The 10,511-nt window shown below is 35.4% G+C and overlaps 2 protein-coding genes across 1 annotated transcript; one reads left to right on the top strand and one right to left on the bottom strand.

The window, feature by feature from the left end:
• The window catches only part of LOC131007125 (uncharacterized), a 68,082-nt gene that overhangs the window by 28,605 nt on the left and 28,966 nt on the right, over nucleotides 1–10,511 (bottom strand).
• On the top strand, nucleotides 6,697–8,859 carry LOC131007128 (ubiquitin-conjugating enzyme E2 19-like). The gene is made up of 6 exons (XM_057934289.1): nucleotides 6,697–7,047; nucleotides 7,906–7,933; nucleotides 8,022–8,249; nucleotides 8,327–8,390; nucleotides 8,479–8,538; nucleotides 8,640–8,859. The coding sequence occupies exons 1-6, from the start codon at nucleotides 6,923–6,925 to the stop codon at nucleotides 8,681–8,683; spliced, it is 549 nt and encodes a 182-aa protein (XP_057790272.1). The 5' UTR covers nucleotides 6,697–6,922; the 3' UTR covers nucleotides 8,684–8,859.

The raw sequence follows: 10,511 nt of genomic DNA, 5'->3' as shown, positions 1-10,511 counted from the left end.
TAGGACATCAAAATAACCTGGAAACATCACTGTTTTTCATCGACAGATCAAAAAAGGAAAGAAAAAAAAAGATTGTTAGTTGTTTGCCATAGACATTCAGAATCATGTTTAAAGTCATAGCTTAAACCCCTATTCACATCCAGTGATCAAGCCAAGAATTGATGAGCTAAGGAAGAAGTATTTTGGGCAGATTCAATGACCCATCAGCACATGATACTCTGTATAAGATATTTGCTTCTTTCAGGTTGTGTGCTTTTTGCTCGTTGCAGTCACATCCGAGTATGTATGCGCAATACTTCATCCTCATTCTCATCATTTGCTTCTTTGCTTTGTTGGTCAGTCCGTGCCTCCAACTGTTTACGTCCCCCTTAAATGTTTCCATGTGTCTCATGACGTATATGCCACAGTCGGTGCTATTTTGTTTCTCGGCCCATGTTATCCTTGGAACTGTGAATGTGGGGTTGTCTAGCTTCTTTGCCTTTGCTGCCATTTTTCTTGTTCCCAATAAATTCTTCATGAATTCCACCTGGTTTAAGATTTATTAACATTTAGTTAACTATTATTTATATAATTACATACTATGAAATTGACACTATATATAAATGTTTTTAGGAACTTACCAACTTGATGCACATTTCATTGTATTTTTCAAAGTTACAGTCAACTGCAGTCTGATTTTTGTTGTCCAATATGAACACTGTTCCCACCCGTATGTCGATGCATATTAGGAAATAGTGTTCATACCTATAAATAGGGAAGAAGAACTGCAAAAACAATTAAAGTATGTGAGTTACAATGTGTTAAAGTTTTATATGTGTAAGTTTTGAATATATTTATTACATACCATGTCTATTTCCTTGAGCTGAATGCTTTTGGTGTTATCTAGTTCATACTGAAACTTTTCTTGAAAAACCTCTTGCATTTTTTCATTGGACCAGTTGGTATTTGGCATGCTGATTGTGATGAGCTGTATAGTATAATTTTGTTATGAAATAATTGTTAGCTATCATGTATAAATGAATAATATTAAATATAAGATAATTTTATTATACTTACAGAAGGTTCTGTTGTAGCAAAGAATCTGGCTGGTGAATCCTTTGAACGGACTGATTCGTTTTCATTCAGAATCCTGCTCCAGATATCAATTACTGATATGTTTATGTATTCACCATGTTTCATTGACATTATCTCTTGTCGGGGGAGCTGCGTTTCCTTGTTCTTGAATAGGATGTCATTCCTGTTATGCATTTATGTTTATGTTAAATTGTTGATGTGTTTTGTAAAATAAATCTACAGACAATAAAAGAAACTTAGAAAATAAATATACATGGTGTCTTCGCTATTGTGCAGAGCAAAGTAGGCTAGCTGGTTCTCTTGTGCTGTCATGCTTTCAGAAGCACTTAGTGATCGTCTTGCAAAAGGCGATACTAGCATTGCTGTCTTTTTTGTCTCCCTCTTGACAGGCACTTCTTCCGCAGGTTCAGTATTGCTTCTGGTAGTTCTCCTCTTTGTAGGAGTGTCATCCAATTTCTAAAAATATGGTAATATTTTATGTTATAATTGTTGTCTAATAAAAGTTTTATTAATATGAATCATTACCTCTTCTTCTTCCTGCTTTCTTTTGCCTTTGACCTTTGTTATTTTTTCTGACTTCACTTCTTTGAGTTTGTCCATTCTTGCTTTCATTTCCATCTGTAGTTGCCTCTGTTTTTGTCTTTCTGCAAGTGCCTGTTGTTCCAATTTCTTTCTCGCTTCTGCTGTTTGATCTTCCAATTTTTTCCAAACAGTTTCATCAAACTGTTTGGCCTGTTCTTTCTTTTTCTTGCTGTGTTTTTTCTCAGCTTCTTGAACAACCTGTATACATATATATGTAAATTTTTGAATCATTATTTACCTTAAACCTGTATACATATATATTATTTGTACCTTTTCCATTTCGTTTTCGAATTGATTTTGTGCAGTGTGTTGTTGCATTTCATCTATCACGTCATTCCCCTGTTCGTATGCATGTATATGTGTTAAAACATGCATTGTAGTGATCTAAGGTATGCATTATATATTAATTATTTAATTTCTTCTACCTGTTTTTTGAATTTTTCAAGTATTTTTTCTACCTGGCCTTCCTGTTCTTTCTCTTCTCCTGTCTCTGTGTGTTCTTTCTGTCCACCTTTTTGTGGTTCTTCCTCGTCCTTGTCAAATGGTTTTTTTTGAGGTTCTTGCTTGTTCTCAAATGCTGCTCCTCCCTGTTCATCTTTTTCTTGTTCTTCCTGTCCTTCTTTTTGTTGTTCATCTTCCTGTCCATCATCTTTTTCCTTTTGTTGCTGCACTTCAGTCTGTTTATGCATATTAATGTATTTAGAAATGCATATTATAAGACTATAATAAGGATAATATCTTTATAATTTATTACATTTACCTCTGGAATTGTAACTACTACGATTTCCGGCTCTTGCTCCTCTTCAGGCTGTTTACGCATACTTATGAATTAAGAAATTCATATTTTTTGATAATATATGCAATAAATATAAATTATGTTTATATTATATATAAATGCATTACCTCTTCATTTTCATCTCTGTTTGGAGTTGAAAAGATGAAATTGTCATCATCCAGATTGATATTGTTGTCATCTGTGAACATTTGAGAAAGTCCAAGGCTGAATGTAGGAGCATTGTCCAATTCCTGTATGTATTCCTCTCTCATTAGAACAGCTTTAATAATATCATCTATTGCCTTACATACATCATTCTGGCCCCAGAATATATCATCCAATTGAGATTCTCTCATCTCAGAATTGCTTGGTTCAGTATCCCTTGGCTTTTGGCTGATGTCATATCCAATCAATTTGTGTGCGTGTTCCATTGTTTGCATGAAAGTGTCATCATCAAATGCCTGAGCAGGTACTGACTTTAGTTTTTGCACAAATGCAACAAGTTTTGTTGCAATCTCGCTGGCATCTTTGATGATTTCACTGACTGCTTCCTGAATTCCACTGGTTTGTTCTTCTGTTTCGAATGAATTGAAATCTTCATTCTGTGGAACTTCAATTGGGAAGCACACAATTCCATACCCAAAACCTCCAGCACTGAATTCATCATCTTCGCGTTGCCTCAGTTTCTGATAATCCCAATTTGAGATTGCTGGGTAGTTCCTTGAATATGACTTTGCAGCATAAGTTTTTATTCTATCCACATAGAATGCCTGCATTTTTTTGAAAGATTAAAGTATATATTAATGTTATAGAAACTTATGTTCAAAAATTATAAAATTTTAAAAACTCATTCTTACCATCAGGAATAATGTAGGCCCACAGAAGTTTTTCTTTTTGTCTTCCCATGCTTTTCTTTTTGAAATGAGAGATTTAATCAGAAAATCTCCCCAGTCAAGATTTCGAGCATCTTCAACATCATCGAAATGGTGCATTGTTGGAGCTGTGATATATCCAACATTTGTGTTCTCTATCAGAGATGCAACAACTAGAATAAGGAAATGGCGTTTGAACCAAACTCCTCCTTCCTCCAGTGCTAACATTTGAGTAGCAATCTGTGCGGGGCTTATTTTGTTTCTGTTTGGAAAAAAGTTAAACCACTCTTCCAGCAAGTCCTGTCCCTCATTGTTTGTCCTCTTCGCGATCTGTTTCTTCCCTTTCGGGAAACCAAAGACTCTGTAGACATCTTCTTCTTCAATCAGCAGAAACTTCCCTTTTGCAAGCTGTAAAGCACAATCTCTGTAGTCAAAACTCTCCACAACCCAGTATGACAAAGTTGAAGGGAATTCCTTAACTTTTATCTTCAATATGTTTCCAAAACCAAGCTCTATTATTTGTGCTTTTTGTGTTGGATTCATTCTCTCTATAGCATCAACTAACGAGTAGGTTGTTGTCCTACTTGTTAGTCTTTGCCCTCGACTCTTCTCTTTTTTCGTTTCTATTTGTTCAGCATGCACTACATCCTCTTTTGAGCTTTCGGATTCTGGACTTTTTTTGATTATCAGCCTTTTTGATTTTCTCCTTTCCTTCTGCTTTTGCTTTTGTTTTTGATTTTTGGGCGTTGCGGTCACCTTCTGTTTGCCCTTTCCTTTGTATTCTACTATTTGTTTTGATTTAGATCCGCTTCCTGTTGGAGTCTCTTCGACAAAATCATCATTTGATGTGTCTGTAACAGAAAAATGCATAATATATGATACCGAAGTGCATAGTGCAATTAGTGGAAATGCATATAAATACTTGATGGCATGCATATTAGTATAAATGATTATGCATGTACAGAAATGGACATATGCATAACAAACAAAACCAAATGCATTAACTAACATAACAATATGCACAAAGAGTATGCAGAACATGTTCACTGTACAGAACATAGTATACAGAATATATTCAAATCATTTATAGCCTCACTAACTTCTATTTTTGGATCTATTCATATTTACTGAAATGGACATATGCATAACAAACAAATCAAAATGCATTAACGAACATATCAATATGCACAAAGAGTATGCAGAACATATTCACTATACAGAACATAGTATAAAGAACATATTCAAATCATTTATAGCCCCACCAACTTCTATTTTTGGATCTATTCATGTTTTGAAAGTTGTAATTATTTGAGTAGGGTCAAATAAAGTATACATTTTAATGAAAAGTGAGGACCACATCTCTATAATATGCATAAACAATTCATGAAAGTCATAGATCACATAAAAAAAATATAAATTTAGTGCTCTTTTTTTTCGATTCCATAAATAGTAAAGTTAGGGTTTTCTATATCGATTTAAAATATAGTTACTCTTGTTTGAAGTATGAAATAAGTTTAAAATTCCAGAAGATGCATAATCATTTGTAAGCAAATGCAAAACCCTAGATAGACGAAAGCAAATTCAAACACTATGAACTGACCATCATCTTTCTTAGAATGTTTCTTTCTTGCTGGTTTTTTTATTCTTCTCGCCATTATCAGTGTTCTTGTACGAAATCGTCGGTTAAAGTAGAAGAAATCGGAAGAATGCAGAAGAAGAAGTGAAGAAGATGAAGACTGTTGATTTACGGATGCATTCGCGATGTAGTAATAAATTATTTACTGTCAGAAATCAAATTATTACTATCGCGACCGCCTCAGTAATAGTGTAAAATTACAATGCTACCCCTGTCAAATTGTTAATTTACAAAAAAGGCGGAACGGGTCGATCCGTTTGACCCGCGTTGGATCCGCGTGTTTATACACGTGTCAGCATCCTGTTTCACCCGCTTTTTTGATCTAATGGTCTAGATTTGGATCTACGGATCTATTATAAGCATAGGGATCCACCGGAACCCAACCCTATATATATATATATATATATATATATAATATACATGCTAATAGATGGCAACACATATTTTTGGTTTTTGATACCTGTATTTGCTCTAGCATAGGGCAGAGTGTGTGCATTGCACATAATTGATGAATTTCACATTAATCAATTATTAAAATTAAATAAATATAATAAATTTTATAATATATAGTAATTAATATAAAAAAATTGAAAAACTATTATATTCATGGTTAATAGAAAAATCGAAAATAGATTTTTAATTAATGTAGCAATGAAAAATAAAATCATATAAATTTTTAATGTATATTTAATGAATCAATATATTCTTAGTATTTTTGAAATCTACTTCGTCTTCTTTTAATGAAAAAGTGAAGCAAAAATGCGCAAATTGTGCTAAACAATGCACAACTCTATTCGCTTCTCTATAGACATGATTGACACTAATAAGAATAGACCAACGAACAACGTGAAGAATGTCCAATATATCGGCCGATAAGAACTGCCCCTCGTCCTCCAGGCACACCATGCGTGCGGCCAATATAGAATCGATAAAAATGTCAATCAGCTCAATATTGTATTTGATGCACCAAGTTATTCCAGCAACCACGACCATTATCTCCATTAAAAAGACCTGTGTAGCTTTAGTCGTAACCAACTATATACCTCTCACAAATGGTCACGAACCACGACGCTAACCTCATAAGCCTTCGCCTGAGTATCATATAGTGCATCAACGTCGAATCTATATCTACCTCTTCTAGATGGAAACCATTTCTTTTATTCCGAGTCTCATGTCCATCAAGTTCTCCACTGCATGGAATAAACTTGAGTTAATAACAACAAATTAAATTAAATCATTATAAAATTAAAATTAAAGAAAATAAATGATTTTTTTTTTTAAAGTATGAAACAAAATGGACAGCAAAATGTAACGACGAGATATTTTATGAAATTTTAGAAAAACAAGTGCCAAAGAAGACAAATAAATAAGAAAATGAGAAAAATGAAAACAATTTATTGAGAAATATTTTTTTTCTTTTGTTTTTGTATTTAGACATTTCACAGCATGAAACAGGTTGAGGTGACCCCTCATTTTGAATAAGATCTCTTCCTGTAGCGCCCCAGTACTTGTGTATCATTTAAAAAAAATTAATTGATAATTTATTGAAGGTGAGACCATGTTAAAAGAAAGGGATTAAAGTATTAGCCCTAATTAATTTGGTCTATACTTTAGAACAAGTGAATGAATCTGACATTAACAAAAAACATTTTTTTCTCTCTTTTTTTGGACAAAAAGAGTAAAATAATGAAAAACTAGCCGTTAAACACAAGCATACCTTATGTAACGTTCAAAAACTCAATTTGAATCATTATCGACAACACACACTTTCTTTTATAAACCCACTGCCTATTTGCCCTTCTCTAATCATCTCTCTCTCTCTCTCTCTCTCTGCGATCGCGGAAGAAGAATTGACAGATCCCTTATCTCTCACTCTAAACTGTCTCTTCTTCTTCGATCTGCACAGAATCTTGAACTCTGAATCTCGATTCGTCATTCTCTTGAAATTCTATTGTTGAAATCAAACGGTGAAAAGAGGACGCGATGGCCAGTGTTACTAACACCCACCACCAAGACAGCAACCCTAACACCCCGGTCGCCGCCGCCGCTCCGCCCAAGCAGACTGTTCCCACCGCGAAAACCGTTGATACTCAGTCCGTTTTGAAAAGGTACTCTTAAGATTGTTTCCTTAATTACTCTTCCTTCTTAGTTTAATTCAATTTTGTGAATCCGATGTCTTGAATTCGTCTGCTTTGGATGATTGATTTGCTGTATTTTTAGGGTTCGATGATCCCCTTTTTTGAAAGTTCAATCTCTGGAAAAAGTATTGGGGAAAATGTTGCGTATTCATGTTGATTTTTTCTTGCTTGATCTTCGATGTTTAGCGGTAAAAAAATACATATTGTAGTTTAATATATTAAATACATAGCATATAATGGAATTAAATGAATTACATTTAAGCTGGCTTAATATGGGTAGATGAACATGGGTTCATATTTGAGATAAGAACATTACATCCAGTTTGAGATAAGTACATTATAATGTGGTAGAGTATTTCATGCCAAATTTAATTTGATTGTAGCACAATTGATATTACTACACATCATTGAAGAACAAGTTATTTTTTATGGGTAGAGCTCGAGGCCAAAAAAAACTGTGTATGAGTTTGTAGATTGTTTACATCAAAATATCATTTCCAGAATAAAGTTTTACTAGATTTCATTTGTGAGTTAGATCAAAATTATGTATTTGGATTGCCCCAAATTCGACGTTATAGACTGGAAATAGCAGTCAGCTTTTCGTTGATGCTAATATCTGGTTTTGTGGTTGAAGGTTTTGCACTATCTAGTTGATTATATTGATTATGATAGTTGTTTATTACAGAAAGCTGCACTTTTTTCTTAGTCTATTACACGATTTTTACCTTTAAGTTTGTTCTATCCTCGTTTACTTGTAACCCATTTGACTCCTGAGCCTTCTTTGATGATGCCAATGACTAACTGTCTCAAATTTGGTTGTTGAAACAGATTGCAATCCGAGTTAATGGCCCTAATGGTAAGAAGCTTTGCATCATATGATGCCACCATTGTTCGGATCCTTGTAAGGAATTCACATTAGCTGACTTTAATTCTCGCTGCTATAGATGGGAGGTGATTCTGGGATATCCGCATTCCCCGAGGAAGACAACATTTTTTGCTGGAAAGGGACAATCAGTGGCAGCAAAGATACCGTCTTTGAAGGAACAGAATACAAGCTGTCGCTGTCCTTTCCCTCCGAGTATCCTTTCAAGGCTCCCAAGGTCAAATTCGAGACATCTTGCTTCCATCCTAACGTCGACGTTTATGGGAACATATGCTTGGACATATTACAGGTTACTACTTCTCACAAATAGCTTTGCTGCCTTCTCGTGTCATATCAGCCGAATCTCACTGTGTTTGATCTTTGTAGGATAAATGGTCATCGGCCTATGATGTTAGAACTATATTGCTGTCGATCCAGAGTTTGCTTGGAGGTAATTTATGAACAATGCTTATTGGTTTTATTGTAGTTATTTATGCATATTCATTGTGATGCTAACCAAGTAATTTGTGAATAATTAGAGCCCAACATAAGTTCACCACTTAATACCCAGGCAGCAGCGCTTTGGAGCAACCAAGAAGGTATGACACTTTAACTATTTTTTTACTGGCTTCCACTGCCAAAAATATTATCAATAATATTATTGATTTAAATCTTTTGTTTTTAAACATTTGGGTTGCAGAGTACAGGAAAATGGTGGAGAAATTGTATAAGCCAATGGTTTGAAAGTTTGTCGTTGGGGATTGGTGTTTAGCTGTTAGGATTGATTGAAACTGAATGTTTTACTGCCAAGTTACGTTTACTTAATTTTTTTCATATGCTAAGTTCGCTTATTCTTTTAATGTTGTAGAACAATGTACCCTGTCAGACTTTACAGTGAATTGTTGAAAAAGATGTCTAAATATTGCAGTCTATATAATACATGTGGATGATGTAAAAATGCATTGATTTCGTCAAGTTATTAAGTACAGACAGCTATATCACACTATTTTTAATATGCAAAAACTCCTGTACACCCAAGCCTCAAGCTCGTGCCGCCTCTACTTTCAGCTAGCGCATCCGTGCACCGTGCTCGTGCCAATACTCCTTTCAGCCGGTGCATTGCCCCCTGCACTATGCCCGTTCCCGCTGTCCTACCAGCCACCCGTCGTTGCGTCCTCATCTCTGCGCCTGCACCGCGGTCACTCCTCTCTTGTCATGTGGGGTGGGGTGGGTCGGGTCAAATCCGTGTTGGGTGAGATCGGTCTCTCACCCAAGACTTACTCTTTTTAAATTAATGGATTAGAGCATCCACAATGCTTGTTGCTTAGAGGGGTGTCTTAGGAGTGGTCCCCACCTAATACACACCCCTCTCCAATGCATTGTGTTTAAAGGGTGTCTTAGATCTCCATTTCCACAAAATTCATATTTCTATACTTTTATTTTTAAATTCCCAATTTTATTAAAAATAAAATTAAACATTACAATAATTAAAATAAAATTAATAACATAATTAAATAATGAATTTCGAATTTTTAAATAATGAATTTCGAATTTTTTTGAATTTAAATAATGAATTTCGAAATTTTTTTTTATTTAATTGGGCGTGTCCTTCGGACGCGCCATACACCACCGCCGCTCGCCCCGGAACGAGGCTTCGACACGGCCTCGCATCAGGCCGCGTCTCCAGTGCAACCCCCCTCCCCAAGACCCGGGTCGATCCCTCCTTCGATTCATGCGTTGTGGATGGCCTTAGAGCACCGTGTTTTGGTAGTAATTGATGTATTTTAATATTCCCTTCGTTCCATTAGTTACAGTACGTATTTCCATTTTTAGCTAAATTTAGGGGTTCATTAACAAATTAATTAAGGCTCATATACAAGCCTAATTTTCGACCCTCACCTCTCTCTGCACTCGTCTCCCACCTTCTGCCGTGGGCACCAGCATACCAGCAGACTAGTAAACTATGGCAGCGCCTGTGCCACGACCACACCGCCCCCCCCCCCCCCCACCTCTTTGTCGGCGCCGCCTCCACCTTACCTTCTGATATGCAGTAAACTATGGCAGCGCCTAGTTTCGCATCAAAACTTTTTCACAAATTCGGGAGTGGATCATGCAAAAAAACGACATCATTCCAACAAGAAATGCACTGTTCTAATTGAATCTAACTTAGAATGACTTCAATCTAAGTTACTTCTAACTTCAATCTATCAACACTAATTTTTTTTTTCAGTGCCAATAGGCCACATCAGCTTCAGAAAAGTCACTGGTCGGGCCAATCTGACGATATTCCTTTTCTTCCACAATTCTTGTTTTCTCGACGCTTGTTCGTTAGATGATTTTTTAGGACAATAATTGATTTGAAAATTAGGACAATAACTTTCGGTCTTGTAAAAATAGGACACTAATTAATAAGCGTTGTACCTACAGGACATTTATGGACCAATTATTGAATTTTGGGACTTTTTTGCACGAACTAAGCACATGACAATATGTGGCAAGCACGTCATTTTTACGACTCTAGATAGGATGTCACGTGCTTGATTCATGCGGGAAAGTCCGAAAATTCGATAAT

The sequence above is a fragment of the Salvia miltiorrhiza genome, chromosome 1 (assembly GCF_028751815.1).
Source record: "Salvia miltiorrhiza cultivar Shanhuang (shh) chromosome 1, IMPLAD_Smil_shh, whole genome shotgun sequence".
NCBI lineage: Eukaryota > Viridiplantae > Streptophyta > Magnoliopsida > Lamiales > Lamiaceae > Salvia > Salvia miltiorrhiza.
This window is presented reverse-complemented; position numbering and strand designations above follow the sequence as displayed.

Coding starts and splice junctions, on each gene's coding strand:
- LOC131007128 (XM_057934289.1), top strand. CDS start 6,923: ATGGCCAGTGTTACTAACACCCACCACCAAGACAGCAACCCTAACACC. Junction 8,391..8,478: donor GATCCAGAGTTTGCTTGGAG/GTAATTTATGAA, acceptor GTGAATAATTAG/AGCCCAACATAAGTTCACCA. Junction 8,539..8,639: donor GCTTTGGAGCAACCAAGAAG/GTATGACACTTT, acceptor TTTGGGTTGCAG/AGTACAGGAAAATGGTGGAG.